A 15,086-nucleotide genomic window follows, 5' to 3' on the forward strand; every position below is an offset into this window, starting at 1 on the left:
TCAGTATGTGGTCCAGGCAGTTCACTATCATGTCTGATCTCTATCTGGTGCAAGTTATATCAAGTACCACAACTAAGAGAATGTGTAGACATGTGGTCCAGAGTGCAACCCCCAGCTAGTATCTCAACTAAGAGTACAATCCCTGGCAAGCATGTTTACAAGAGCTGCAGCTGAAACTGAGCAACTCTGGGGGAACACCAGGGCTGTCATATGTACACTAAAACCAGGTAATGAGCCTTGTGGAGTATAAGTAACCCCCATCACTAAAACAACAACAAAGGGAATAAAAGGGGAAAATAAAACTTAAAGAGTTGGAGCCGAAGCAATAGCACAATGGATAGGGCATTTGCCTTGAATGCAGCCGATCAGGGTTTGATCCCAGCCATCCCATATAGTTCCAAGTACTCCCAAGAGTACTTGAACTCTCAAGAGAACTTGGACAAGGACGAACCCTGGTTTGATCCCTGGCGTCCCATTCGGTCCCCTAAGCCAGGAGCGATTTCTGAGCGCATAGCCAAGAGTAATCCCTGAGTGTCACTGGGTGTGGTCCAAAAAAAAAAAAAAAAAGCCAACATTCAAATAAATTGGTGGACTTGTATCTATTTCTGATTTCATATCCCTTAAAATAAAGTGATTCATAACATGTTAACTTTTCCTAATCAGCTCCTCCTCTAGAATCCTATTTCATTCTCACTTATTTAAATATGTTAAGAAAAGTAGATTACTGAATATTATCAATCTTAGAAAGTCTGACACATGCTATTTAATACATGTGAACTATGAAGACATTAAGCTAAGTGAAATAGGTCAGTCACAAAAAGACAAGTATTAGTATGCTTCTATTTGAACTGCTATACCCAGAGTGGCCAGATTCAGACAGAAAATAGAACAGCAGTTGGTGTGACTGGGATGGGGAAGTGTTTATTGGTTCAGGGGTTCTATTGGGGAAGATTAAAAAGTTCTGGTGATGAATGATGATGATGCACAATGGTGTAAATGCACTTAGTGCTACTGAAATACCCACTTAAAATGGTAATTTTTGCTATGTGACTTTTACCACAATAAACATTTTGCTATTTTAAAAATTGAAAAAATTAAGGGCAAGCTGGCAGGAAACCCATCCATTCTCTACTTTAAAACAAAACAGGTTTTACATAATCTCTGTCTTATTTGCCTTCCTAGTTTCAGCTCCTCCCATTTTTCTTCATTTTGTTTTCCAAATAAATGCTCCTTTGTTTTGTTTTTGTTTGGGAGCATGTCCAGTAGTATTTGGGAGCTACTCCTGTCTCATCACTCAAGGGTCCATGCAGTGATTGCAATCAATCTCCTACATGCAAAATATGTATTCATTCTCTAACCCTCTCTAAATGAATTTTATTTTCACATCTGCCATGTCCTGCCAGGCTTTTGAACATACCCAAGTCTCTGCTTGACTTGATTGTTCTACCTCTCAGGCTAGTTAATTCACTCTGTGCAGCAATCTTCAGTTCTATCACAAAGCTTTCCTGGCCTCAAAAAGTCCAATGTAGGTCTCCTTTGTATGATTCTCGATGACCTTGGGTCCTATACATATGGCTACTATTGCCTGTGTGTTTGGAATCTATGCCAAACTATTTCAAACTCGGTAAGGAACTCAGTGTCTCTTGACTTTGTCCTCTCAAAACTGCTATCTTCACTGTATCACAGAATACCTCAAATAACTAAGTCTCCAAGAATCTCATGGCCTTGTGGCTGGAGAAATAGTATAGCAGGTAGGGTATTTGATTTGCACATGCCCAACCTGGGTTCAATACCCATTACCCCATATGGACAAGTCCTGAGTGCAGAATAAGGAGTGAGCAGTGCTGGGTGTGGTCCCAAAACAAAATATCAAAAATATCAAAACAATCAAAAGAAGAATCTCGGGGCCGGGCGGTGGCGCTGGAGGTAAGGTGCCTGCCTTGCCTGCGCTAGCCTAGGACGGACCGCGGTTCGATCCCCCGGCGTCCCATATGGTCCCCCAAGAAGCCAGGAGCAACTTCTGAGCGCATAGCCAGGAGTAACCCCTGAGCGTCACAGGGTGTGGCCCAAAAAAAAAAAACCAAAAAAAAAAAAAAAAAAAAAAAAAAAAAAAAGAAGAATCTCATGGCCTTGCTTTTGTGGGACAATAGTTAGTTAGCTAACAGACTTTTGAAAACTGACTCTCAATCTGATATCTTTACTCCAGAACATGAAGACAAAAAATTTTTCCAGATACCATTCAGCAGATAACATCAGATTTTTACAATTATGACTTAGCTTGGGTTATTCTCTTGCAGGGCCACATCTGATGAAACCATGTGATGCTGGGGATTCCTGGTCTCCTGCACGCAAAGACTGTGCTCAAGTCCCTGGAGTTATCCCTCAATCCCAATGAGATTAAGCTTCAAATTGTCAGTCCTGACACTTTGGTGCCAGAGAGACTGTAGGGACCAATTAATTACTAGTTCTCTTCTTTTCCCCATGGGTGTAAGGTCCTATAGCAAAGAAAAAAAAAAAAAAAAAAGCTAGTGGCAGCTATTTCTGAATAGCCTTTTTTATAATATAGCTCATAGTTTCTCATTTTGTCTGGGTTGATGCTTTCCCCAAATAAAACATGCCTATCGCAATCCTCCTTTGCAGCTAGCTCTGAATGACCGCGTGATTAACTTTGGGGTACTGCAAATTTACAGTGTCCTTAGGGCAACTTTCTCCTATTCTAGCTTTATGATGAATGTTTAATGGGTAACTGGTGCTTCAGCTGCCATTTTGGACTCTGATGTAAAATGGTACCCATATATATCAAAAAAATAAAAGCAAAAGAAGCTGGCTCCTGATACCATGGAATGTCACAAGAGATCTTGACTATAATAGATTCTTGTTTATGAGAATTTTTTTCTGTTCAATGGTTATTTGACAAATTCTATTACAAACTGTTAAACCTTAATTAAGGTACTGAACCATACTCTAATCCAGACTGGTAAACATATAATAAAAAAAATTTTTTTTAAGTAGAAATAGATTTGTTGTGACATCTCATCTTCATTCAGAAAATAATCACCAAAGAGGTCTGGAGCTTGGAAGTCAGGTACCTTCAGTAGAATTCACAAGGAAACAAATAAATATTATATGAGAGGCAGAAAAATCTAGTACTTGAGTATTAGTAGCAGAAAATGACACTAATGGTTGAGTGATTCCAACTAAACAAGCATCAACCTACCCTGTGAGAAATCATAAAGTAATCATCAGAAGATGCCATCTTAACGAAATTGAGGGCTCAGAGAATTATTAAATTCTGAGTCATCATCTGAATCTAATTTTCTTTATTGTTTGGGTCCAGGGTGCTTGGTTCAATAGCATCACTGACAATATCTGCCTCAGTATTTACGGGGTTGCTCTGGGTGGCATTTGGGAGACTTTATGGTGCTGAAGTTTGGACCCAGGTTTCTGATGTGCAAAGTATGTGCTTTGGCCACTGAGAAATCTCTCTAGCTCTGGAACAAATTTTATTTTTTCTTAAATATTCTAGTATAACTGAACTACAGAAGCAAGTTTTTTCTTGAAGATCATCAGCTTAAGACTGTTTATCTTGGGGCCAGAGCAGTGGCACTAGAGGTAAGGGACTGCCTTGCAAGCTCTAGCCTAGGACAGACAGCTGTTGGATCCCCGGGCATCCCATATGGTCCCCCAAGCCAGGAGCAATTTCTGACTGCATATCCAGGAGTAACCCTGAGCGTCAATGGGTGTGGACAAACACACACACACACACACACACACAAAAACAAAAAGACTGTTTATCTCAAAATGTCCAGTTTACTGTGCTTCATTTTGATTTCAAACTTCCTAGGTTTAGAAAAACATAGTTTAAGATGTTTAAAGCAAGATAAGTTTTGTTTTGTTCGTTTGTTTGGTTTTTGGCCACACCCGTGGGCGCTCAGGGGTTACTTCTGGCTCTGCATTCAGGAATTATTCCTGGTGGTGCTCAGGGTACCATATGGGATATTTGGGATTGAAGTCAGGTCAGATACGTACAAGGCAAATGCCTTACCTGCTATGCTATCGCTCCAGCCCCACAAGGCAAAAAGTTTTTTTTTTGTTTTGTTTTTTGTTATTTTGGGCCGCACCCAGTAACGCTCAGAGGTTACTCCTGGCTGTGCACTCAGAAATCACTCCTGGCTTGGGGGACCATATAGGACACAGGGGGATCAAACCTCGTTCTGTCCTAGGCTATCGAGGGCAAGGCAGATGCTTTACCGCTAGTGCCACTGCTCTGGCCCCAAGACAAGAAGTTTTATAGCATAATGGCTAAACATATCAGCATTATAGTAAAGATTTCTGGCTGATGTCTACTATTTCAAAACTATAGGACAATTGACAAGCTATATAATTTTTTAAATTATCCCTAATGAGAGATAACTAATGAACATACAGATTTATTTATTTAAAACGTGCTAAGATTAGTATCTGGCACATAATATTGAGAAGATGGGGAGAGTTTTTAAAAAATATACAATGCCCCCAAATGTACATAATTCAGGGGACCTCCAGAGGTAGAAAACTATATGTCCTGTGTCTAGTTAGATCTTATCAGTTAGGTGTATAATATGGATTTACATGATTTACAGTATTTAACATGTTCTGCTGGCTCTTGGACCTCCAATTAATAAACTCCAACTTGCCAACCATTTTCTCTACTCCATCTACTTGTACAAGTTTTCCAGTTAGTATCTATATAAACAAGTCTTTACTTGACAAATAATCTTTTCCTAGCCTCTTAGTTGATAATTTATAGCTAATATTCCTTTCCACTATCTTTGCATTTTAAATATTTTTTGTGCTTTTTTCCACTATTCTTTTTAGGATTCATCCACACCATTGCATGCCCTATAACCATTTGTTCTAGATACTATACCATATCATCAACTCTTTAAGATTGTGGGCACAGAGTACTTTCTATGTTTAGGTTTGACTATGTGAAAGAGCTCTAACGTATTCTTCATGTTCATATTTCCTGCTTGTCTGAGAATGTCTCTCGAACCTATCTAGAAATGATATAACTGGATCATGTAAATTTTACATGCCATTCTGTGCATTTTACATAACTAGTGTTTTTTTGTATTTTACAAAAACTTAACTGTTTTTGTTTGACTTTCAGTTTTTGCTTAATTTTTCTCTATTTCTTTTATTTTTGGGTTTTTTTTTTGGGGGGGCATACCCAGCGGCACTCAGGGGTTACTTCCTGGCTATGTGCTCAGGAATCACTCCTGGTGGTCTTGGAGGACCCTATGGGATGTTGGGGATCAAACCCGGATTGGCTGTGGGCAAAGCAAATGCCTTCCTTGCTGTGCTATCGCTCCACCCCAATTTTTCCTTATTTCTTTGAGCACATTTATTATGCTTCAATTCTTAGTCTGCTCATTCCGCCTCAGAAGATGTTCATGTATATGAAGGCTCAGAATACCATACACACAACTATGTAAGTGATCATATCTGATTATTGAATTTATTTTAAAAAACACTTTGATGAAAAATAGAGGTTTTTTTTGAAACTGAAGACTCTTCTTGGAAAAGCACGACTGCTGAAGGATACTTTTATTCCAGCCATGATGAGTGTCGGACTTAATAATCTACGGTTGAGACTATCCCATTCACACCTGTGCCTTGGACTTCGATTTGCCTGACCAGAGATTGAAAACAGATGAAAAGAACCAAAGTAAGAATACTCTAAAAGAAAGGCAAGCTTAGATATGGTTCTCTTACTTTGATGAATATCTGAAGTGCAGGAAATCTCAAAGATTCTGAAAGTGTGTTTGTTCTGCTCATTTGGCTTTTTTGGTTGGGGGCTCTAGTGGGGAGACGTGCACTCTCCCACTTTTCCGCCACTCACAGATATCTGAATAATTACATGTCCGGCACTTCCAAGCCTCCTCTATATCTACCCCTTTAGGTCCTCGCTGGCCTGTCCAATAGGCCAGATAGTGCAGCACTTTTTCTTGCACTTCCTTTTCCTCATAGGGCACAATCTCTGTATCCAGCACAGCGGAAGTCTCTTGGTGAACATATTCAACTTTCAAGCGGTCAATAACTGGGAGGTCAGACATGGTTAGGGATAAGAAGACCAGCTCCATGAGGCCCCCCAGGGATTTCACAGAGATGCCTCCCTGCTGGGCATGCTTCAGCACTGAAGGTCCCAGGGGCCGTTCCGGATGCAACTTTGTGTGGTGGATGAGGCGTGCAGCAGTCATCTTCCCTTGTACCATGGCATCAAAGATATATTTGTATAGGCTGACTTGAAAAAAGTCCTTTTTTTTCTGAGCTTCCCGAGGGGGCATAGGGAACCTGCGTGTCTTTAATTCCAGCAGTTCCAGTTCCCCTTTGTCTGTATAGTGCAGTTCATCAATCACTCCCACAAGCAGCACACCATTCACCTCCCCAAACACGGGGAATTCTCGGATGCGTCGCTCTGACTGCAGGGAAGGAACCATTGATAATATGTTCAGAAATTTAACTGCCCACGCATCTTCTTTAGAGGTGATAGAGACATTCACAAGATCATGAACTTCGAGTTCTCTAGCCAGGTGGATGCTGGCACCGGTGTTCAAAAGGTCTTCCTTCTCAGAACTCAAGAGTTGAGGGAGCTCCTTCCCATACACCATTTGTTGTTCACACCAGTTCTGAGTACACAGGTCTGTGACATACAAATATTTGAGATGGAATCGCTCCAGAGGTGATGAGATATACAATTCTCTTTTCCCTGTTGGGAATCTTACATCTTTGCCATCCTTTCCAGGGAGTTGAGAAGAAGGGCCAGCGGTGCCAAGTGGAGAACTTGATTCTTGGTTACTTTCCAGATCCAGAAACCCAAGAAGTTCTGAGTCACTAAAGTCAGAGAATCCCGAGGCCTCGGCCGACACTGTCTCCTCTGCACCACTCTCTGCCATTGCACAGCTCTGGATTGGGTGAGGGCCACACAAATCAGGTTAAAGAAATGCATTCTCAAAAGGAAATTTTCTTTTGTTGCGGGTTGGGGTGGGTTTGGTCATACCTGGTGGTGTTCAGGGCTTAATCCTGGCTCTGTGCTCAGGGATTACTCCTGAGGTTGGGGAATCATATAGGGTTCTGGGGATTGAACCCCTGTCCATGTGCAAGGCAAGTGTTCTACCCACTAAATTATCATTCTGGTCCCCCAAATAAAATTGTCTTAACGCACATTCAAATTTTAATTAAATAAAAATAAACATAACAAATAATTCATTTGCATTCTCTAAAGAAGCATATTTATATCAACTGTTAATAGACAATATCAATATTAGGCTTTGGGGCTGGAAGGTTGAGACAGTGGTAGGGCATTTGCCTTGCACACGCTAACCTAGGACGGACCATGGTTCAATCCCCTGGCATCCTATTTGGTCCTACAAGCCAGGAGCAATTTCTGAGCGCATAGCCAGGAATAACCTCTGAGCATCACTGGATGTGGCCCAAAAAAAGCAAAATAATAATAATAATAATTAATAATAAACTTCCATATGAATGGGAGCAAAAATTTGAATCCCTTATGAACGCTGAGCAAAATTCAGCAAAATTTTCAAAATGGAAAATAATTTTATTTCCAAATTTAACATAGTATGTCATGTTAGGAAAATCACTTTCCTCAATTTTTATTAAATGTCAAAGTGTAAGTTTTGCTTTACTACTTCAAATTCTATTGCTTTCATCATTATTTCATAATTTTAAATATAAATATAAGTGTTATGGAACTGTTTGACCACGTGCAATGCACCACTTCCACAATTCCTTTGATAAAACGTCTGGCTTTTGTTTGTTTGGATTCACACCCAGCAGAGCTCAGGGATCACTCCTGGCTCTATTCTCTGGAATCATTCCTGACAATGCTCAGGGGACCACATGTGGCCCTGAGGACTGAACCAGAGTCAGCAGCGTGCAAGGCAAGTACCTTGACCCTATATTATTCTCTCTGGCAGAATAAAAAACTCTTTATAAGAAAATAACCCTCAATTACAAGTAATTCTTGAAACATTTAGTTGACTTCTTTTAAATGTTTCTCAAGAATAAAGGAGATGAGCCCCATTTTTGGTACATGGGGGCCGAGCTGTTCCTGGTACCCAGACGAGTGAATGAGGCCACACTGACCCCACAGGTCAATGGAAGCATCACAGCAGGCATGTTGCCATGGTAACAATGGGACCTGTGACATGTGTAAAAAAAGAATAAAGGAGAGCAAATTCAAAGACCATTTAGAATTTTTTAGATGATGCAAACAGATTTACAAACACACAAAGTAACAGTATGAAGTATAATGAGATGAGTTCAGAGCAACTACAGAAATCAGTTACTTTTCAGACTTGAGATTTGGGGGAGAGGGCCAGAGCATAGATAGTACAGCGGTAGGGCGTTTGCCTTGCATGAGGCTGACCCAGGACGAACCTGGGTTCAATTCCTAGGATTCCCCCAAGCCTGCCAGGAGCGATATCTGAGCAAAGAGCCAGGAGTAACCCCTGAGCACCACTGGGTGTGGCCCAAAAAGACAAAAAAAATAAATAAATAAAGAGAGATGGGAGAAAAATGCCAGAAGAAAAGGTTCTCCTTGGTGGGTTTTAATTATTCTTATCAATGTTATAAATGATCTTAACATTCAAGAAATTGATGTTTTTCTCTAAGTCAAATTATCTTATTATCAAAAAAGGATAAAAAAAATCATCTTATTATCAGCTGTAACTGTCAATAAGCTCTATTAAAAGAACACAGCATTTGCTGCAAATGCTAGTGAAAATAATTCAGTTGTTTTTTCAAGCCAGAGAGGAATTTAGCTTTATTTTATTATATTTATTACTTTAATGTTCTTTGGGGGGGCACCCACATAGTGCTCAGGATACTGGGAATCATTCCCAGGGATACCTAGAAAATCAAGCAGCAATGTTCAAGGCTCAGGCCCAAAAATGTGGTGATGTTTAGGCCCTGGTAGTGCTGAGGGTCTCTAAGTCTATACTTGGTAGTATTGGGGTAATAGTATGTGATGCTGGGGATTAAACTTGTGACCTTGTTTATGTAAAGCATGGCTGACTGACCTCCCAACCATCTCCCAGATCAATCATTTAAAATGATTTATTTGGGGAGGGCTGAGCAATAGCACAGTGGTAAGGTGTTTGCCTCGCATGCAGCTGACATGGGACAGACCTAGGTTCAATTCCTGGAATCCCATATGGTCCCTGAACCTGCCAGGAGCGATTTCTGAGTGCAGAGCCAGGAGTAACTTCTGAGCGTTACTAGGTGTGGCCCCAAAACAAAACAAAACAATATTTATTTTTGTTTTAACAATAGTAACAGTATTATTTTGTAACTGCAGTGCTGCTGCACTGTGCTTGCCGAAGCCTTTCCACCTCATCCCCTCTCTGGTCATCCTGCCCCTGTGCAGTTATTGGTATGTTAGATCTAAGACAAGTACTGTGCACCCTCTAATTCACTACTACCACAGAACAGTTTCTCATGGGGCCGGAGAGATAGCATGGCGATAAAAGCCAAAGAGATAGCATGGAGGTAAAAGCCAGAGATAGCATGGAGGTAAGGCATTTGCCTTGCATGCGGAAGGACGGTGGTTCCGGCATCCCATATGGTCCCCCAAGCCTGCCAGGGGCGATTTCTGAGTGTAGAGCCAGGAGTAACCCCTGAGCGCTGCCGGGTGTGACCCGAAAACAAACAAACAAACAAAAAAAACAGTTTCTTTGAGTGGGTTGGGCCATACCCAGTGACGCTCAGGGGCTACTCGTGACTATGCACTCAGAAATGACTCCTGGCTTGGAGGAACATATGGGATGCCAGGAATTAAACCCAGGTCCACCTGGAGCAGCCGTGTGCAAGGCAAATGCCCTACAGCTGTGCAGCCCCTAGAAGACATACATTTTAAAATAACTTTTACAGTAAAAAACTTCAACAGACAGGTTAAAACAACAAACACCCAAATACATATACCAAGTAGATAAACTATTGATGCATTTATTGGCTTCTTTCCAGTAAGTTTCTCTTTTTAGGAAGTTGGTGGCATTTAATCATTTCAAAGCAACGGGCCACAGAGATAGCAAAACAGTAGGGTGTTTGCCTTGCATGCGGCCGATCTGGGAGGGACCGGGTTCGATTCCTGGCATCCCATAGGGTCCCCAACCTGCCAGGGGTGATTTCTGAGCACATAGCCAGGAATAGCCCCTGAGCACCTCCAGGTATGACCCAAAAATGAATGAATCAATCAATCAATAAAATAAAAAAATTTTTTTCAAAGCAAAATATAGATATAATACACTCCTAAAATAAAGCTTCATGGGGCCGGAGAGATAGCATAGAGGTATGGTGTTTGCCTTGCATGCAGAAGGAGGGTGGTTCAAATTCCGACATCCCATATGGTCCCCTGAGCCTGCCAGGAGTGATTTCTGAGCGTAGAGTCAGGAGTAACCCCTGAGCGCTGCTGGATGTGACCCAAAAAAACAAAGAAATAAAAATAAGCTTCAGGGCTGGAGAGGTTAAGGCCTTTATGTGGCTGACCTTGGTTTGAACCCTGAGTACTGTATATGGTCCCTTAAACACTGTGGGGTTACTCCTGAGCAGAGCCAGGAACAGCCCCTGAGCAACACTGAGTATGGCCTAAAATCCAATAAATAAATAAATGCTTTCTACGTGGTTTTAAAGTAATAACCTATGTTAATAACCATCTAACAAAAGTAATAATTTATTAGTACCCCACTCTTCAAATCTCCCTAAGTGCTCAAAAAATGACTTAGATAAATTTATTTTTATTTATTTTTTGGTTTTTGGGCCACACCCGGCGATGCTCAGGGGTTACTCCTGGCTGTCTGCTCAGAAATAGCTCCTGGCAGGCACGGGGAACCATATGGGACACCAGGATTCCAACCAACTACCTTTGGTCCTGGATCGGCTGCTTGTAAGGCAAACGCCACTGTGCTATCTCTCCGGGCCCGACTTAGATAAATTTAAGCCAGAAAAAAAAAACAACAACACATGCAGTACCTCAGCACCAGGCCCATCATGGGGACAGTTCAGCCCAGTTGAGTGAGTGTCACCAAAAGTGGCTTCCATGCTCCCTGAACACTGCTTGGGAGGTACAACCATAACAAAACCTGAAAGTGCTGTAAGCAATGACTCAAAAAATAAGTAATTTTATTTGAGCTATGAAGTCCCTAGAGGTTGGGTCATCTTTAACCTCCTTGTAATAATACCCAGAGACAATAGAAATGAGGGCTGGAAGGACCAGCCCATGATCTGAAGCTTACCACAAAGAGTGGTGAGTGCAGTTAAAGAAATAACTATATCAACAACTATCACGACAAGTGAATAGTACTACTATCACGGTTGTGAGTGAGAGAAATAGAATGAATGTCTCAAAGAAAGGCAGAGGGTGGGGGGGGATATAGGAGGCAATGATGGCATAAAGAGGTGAAGAGGGATGTACTTTTTTTTATGACTGAAATTAAACTACAGGGGCCAGGAAGATAGCATGGAGGTAAGGCATTTGCCTTGCGTGCAGAAGGATGGTAGTTTGATTCCCAGCATCCCATATGGTGCCCCGAGCCTCCCAGGAGCAATTTCTGAGCATAGAGCCAGGAGTAACCTGAGTCCTGCTGGGTGTGACCCAAAAACAAACAAACAACAACAACAAAAACCCAACTACAAACATGTCTGTAGCCATGGTACTTAAAGATATTAAACAGAAAAAGGTTAAAAAAAAAAACTTAATAATTAACATGTGTACTGCTTCCTCCTCCCACCTCAGGGAAAGGGGATAACCTTGCAACTTCTCTTGAAAACCTAATTTCAAATATCTAGACCTGTACTCTATAACATATAGTCACCAGCCACCTGTGGAGAGTTAGAATTAAAATTTAGGGAAATTTCAAATACATTTTCTCCACTACCCCAGTTAAGGTTCAATTTTCAGGAGCCATATGTGGCTCATAGGTACATTAGAAGGCAAAACTGTAAAACATTTACCAAATCACAGTAAGTTCCACTGGGTAACACTGACTTAGATAATTTCATATGTTTGTATTAAATCCTCCAAGGATAGTAAACTCCAGAAAGGTCTGAGTTTTCTACACAATGATAAGGACATAGCAATCCTAAGCAGGTAAGTGAAATGCTTTAGAGAGAACACAAAGGAAATTCTTTGTGGAATGATTTATATATAAAAGAAAATAAACTGGAAAGTGGGTATTTTAGATTCAGGGTGTGTGTGCTTCCTGTACTTTGCTATGCTGAAAAATTTAGTCTGGAACAAGCAGTGTGCACTGTAGTCCCAAATGCAGTTTTGATTTCTTTGCATACAAGATGATTTTACATGGTAACAGGAATTCACATCCTTTGAAGAGTTTCAGAATATAAAGGACTAGGATGTTTATAAAATCCAGAATCTCATAGTGTTTCAGAAGGGAAAATTTGGTTTTTTAAAAAATACAGAATTAAAAAAAATTAAGCCTATAGGAATAATAATACTAGGTAGGTCATAGGGAGAGCAAGGGGAAAAAAACAATTAGGTGGGCCCGGAGAGATAGCATAGGGGCGTTTGCCTTGCAAGCAGCCGATCCAGGACCAAAGGTGGTTGGTTTGAATCCTGGTGTCCCATAAGGTCCCCCGTGCCTGCCAGGAGCTATTTCTGAGCAAACAGCCAGGAGTGACCCCTGAGCACTGCCGGGTGTGGCCCAAAAAAACAAAATAAAAAAAAATTAGGTTTGGGAATTATCAGCATAGTGTTAAAAATCTAGAGGTATTAGGGGGCAGGAAAGATAGCATGGAGGTCAGTGGTTTGAATCCCGGCATCCCATATGGTCCCTCGTGCGTGCCAGGAGCGATTTCTGAGTGTAGAGCCAGGAGTAGCTCCTGAGCACTGCTGGGTGTGACCCAAAGACCAAAAAATAAATAAATAAATAAATAAATAAATAAATAAATAAATAAATAAGAATAATCTGCAGGTTTTAACGATTCTGGATTCCAAACCTAGTCCTAACTCATTCAGTAACATTTTGTTCGGTTACTCGCCTTAGGAGTAATCTTGGCTAAGTTCTTAGCTTTACATTACATTCAGAGTATACCTGGGAACCCACTTAGCTATCCAAACAACTGAACTATTGAAAAAGCTCGCCCTATTAACTACTCAACAAATGCTGTCCCCCTTCCCTTTCCCAAAGAAGGGATGAGAATGTATGTGTGCTTTTTAACAAACAAGATTCAACATTAGAAAGGAAAAATCCACTCACCTGGTTCACAGAGGTTGGAGAGGCGAAAGCAGCTTTGGAAGGAGAGGTCGGTGTGACAGAAGCCAGATGAACAAGCCTAGACCTTACAGTGGCCAGAAGAGCTGGAGGTGTGGCTGGGGGTGGGGGCTTCTGGTCCTTTCTCACCTGACCAATCCCTCAATGGCACAGACAGACAGCGGCCAGTGGACAGCGGCCTAGCTCAGATCCTAGGACACTCTGGCCTCTCTGCGGGGGCGGAGGGGTCGTAGCCACCGAGATTTCTTCATGGCCCTCACACCTTGCAAGAGGCTACCTGATGCAATTCCAGCTCCCTGAAAAATGAAAGAGTTGAAAATAATTAAGGTCCTCCAGAAACTGGGAGACTGGTTAGTTCCCTTTTCCAGCCCAAACCTCAACCCAGGAGTTCAGACAAATCTCAAGTGAAGGAAGGAAAGATAGATGGATGGAGGTGGAGGGAGGGAGGGAGGGAGGGAGGGAGGGAGGGAGGGAGGGAGGGAGGGAGGGAGGGAGGGAGGGAGGGATGAAGAGACGGGTGGATGGATGGATGGGTGGATGGATGGATGGATGGATGGATGGATGGATGGATGGATGGATGGATGGATAGATGGATGGATGGGTGGATAGATGGATGGGTGGGTGGGTGGGTGGACGGGTGGGTGGGTGGGTGGATGAATGAATGGGTGGGTGGGTGGATGAATGGGTGGGTGGGTGGATAGGTGAGTGAGTGGATGAATGGATGGGTGGAGGGAGGGAGGGAGAGAGGAAGGGATGGATGGATGGGTGGGTGGTGGGTGGAGGGAGGGAGAGAGGGAGGGATGGGTGGATGGAGGGGGGGATGGATGGATGGGTGGGTGGGTGGATGGGTGGGTGGGTGAATGGATGGATGGGTGGGTGGATGGACAGGTGAGTGGATGAATGGATGGGGGATGGAGGGAGGAATGGAGGGATGAATAGATGGGTGGATGGATGGGGAGGGATGGATGGGTAGATGAATGGATGGAGGGAGGGAGGGAGGAAGGGAGGAATGGATGGAGGGATGGATGGATGGAAGGATGAAGGGAGGGATGGATGGATGGGGAGAATGGACAGACTAGGGAGGGAGGGATGGACAGATGGACGGGAAGACGGACGGACGGACAGAAGGATGGTCCCACCACCCCTCCATACTGGCACCCCGACTTTTTCGCTGCAACCCTGGAGGCTCCAAGAGCGCCTGCCTTCCATCGGGGGACTTTCTCGGCAGCCCCAAACCCTTTCTCAAAGTTCACGACTGCCTTAAAGATCACTGAGCACTTTTTGCAGAGTCCTGCAGAAGTCGGGGATCGCCGGCCTCGGGTGGAGACGTCTCCCAGACCACCCGCTCCCCGATCTTGGGAGCCCGGGAGAGAGGGAGTGGGAGACCCGGGAAGGAGCCTGGCCCGCGGGAGGGAGGCCAGTGGCCGCCCGGGGCAGGGCGCGAAGGGCGGACGCCGCGCCGGACCCTCGGCTTGCAGGGCAGCTTCTCGCTCGCGACCCCCAGGCGCCGCCCGCTCCTACCCTCGGGCACGGCCGGCACAGCTGCGGAGATTCGGCCGTGGAGCCCCGGGTGCGCGGGGAGCTGCCGGAAGCCGAGCCCAGAAGGCCCAGCGCCCGGCCCGCCTTCCTCGGAGAGGCCTCGGCGGCGCCCCCTGGTGGTCGCCTCGGGACTCGCCTGCAGGGGAGTTGGGGAGGGCGGGGTGCAGGGCCGAGGGTCCCCCAGTTCGAAGCCTTAGGGCCACGCTATTGTGGCACCTCTGACTTTAAGGGCAGGGTCAATACTTTTTTTTTTTTTTT

At 43.4% G+C, this 15,086-nt stretch overlaps 1 protein-coding gene across 1 annotated transcript; it reads right to left on the reverse strand.

Moving 5' to 3' along the window:
- Positions 1–5,793: 5,793 nt before the first annotated feature.
- Positions 5,794–14,843, reverse strand: EXO5 (exonuclease 5). Its single transcript, XM_049774907.1, has 3 exons — positions 14,811–14,843; positions 13,275–13,585; positions 5,794–6,947 (listed from the first exon to the last, which is right to left on the reverse strand). Exon 3 carries the CDS (start codon positions 6,936–6,938, stop codon positions 5,817–5,819), a length of 1,122 nt encoding a protein of 373 aa, XP_049630864.1. The 5' UTR covers positions 6,939–6,947; positions 13,275–13,585; positions 14,811–14,843; the 3' UTR covers positions 5,794–5,816.
- Between the last annotated feature and the right edge of the window lie 243 nt (positions 14,844–15,086).

This window comes from Suncus etruscus, chromosome 6 (assembly GCF_024139225.1).
Source record: "Suncus etruscus isolate mSunEtr1 chromosome 6, mSunEtr1.pri.cur, whole genome shotgun sequence".
In the NCBI taxonomy this organism is placed as follows: Eukaryota; Metazoa; Chordata; class Mammalia; order Eulipotyphla; family Soricidae; genus Suncus; species Suncus etruscus.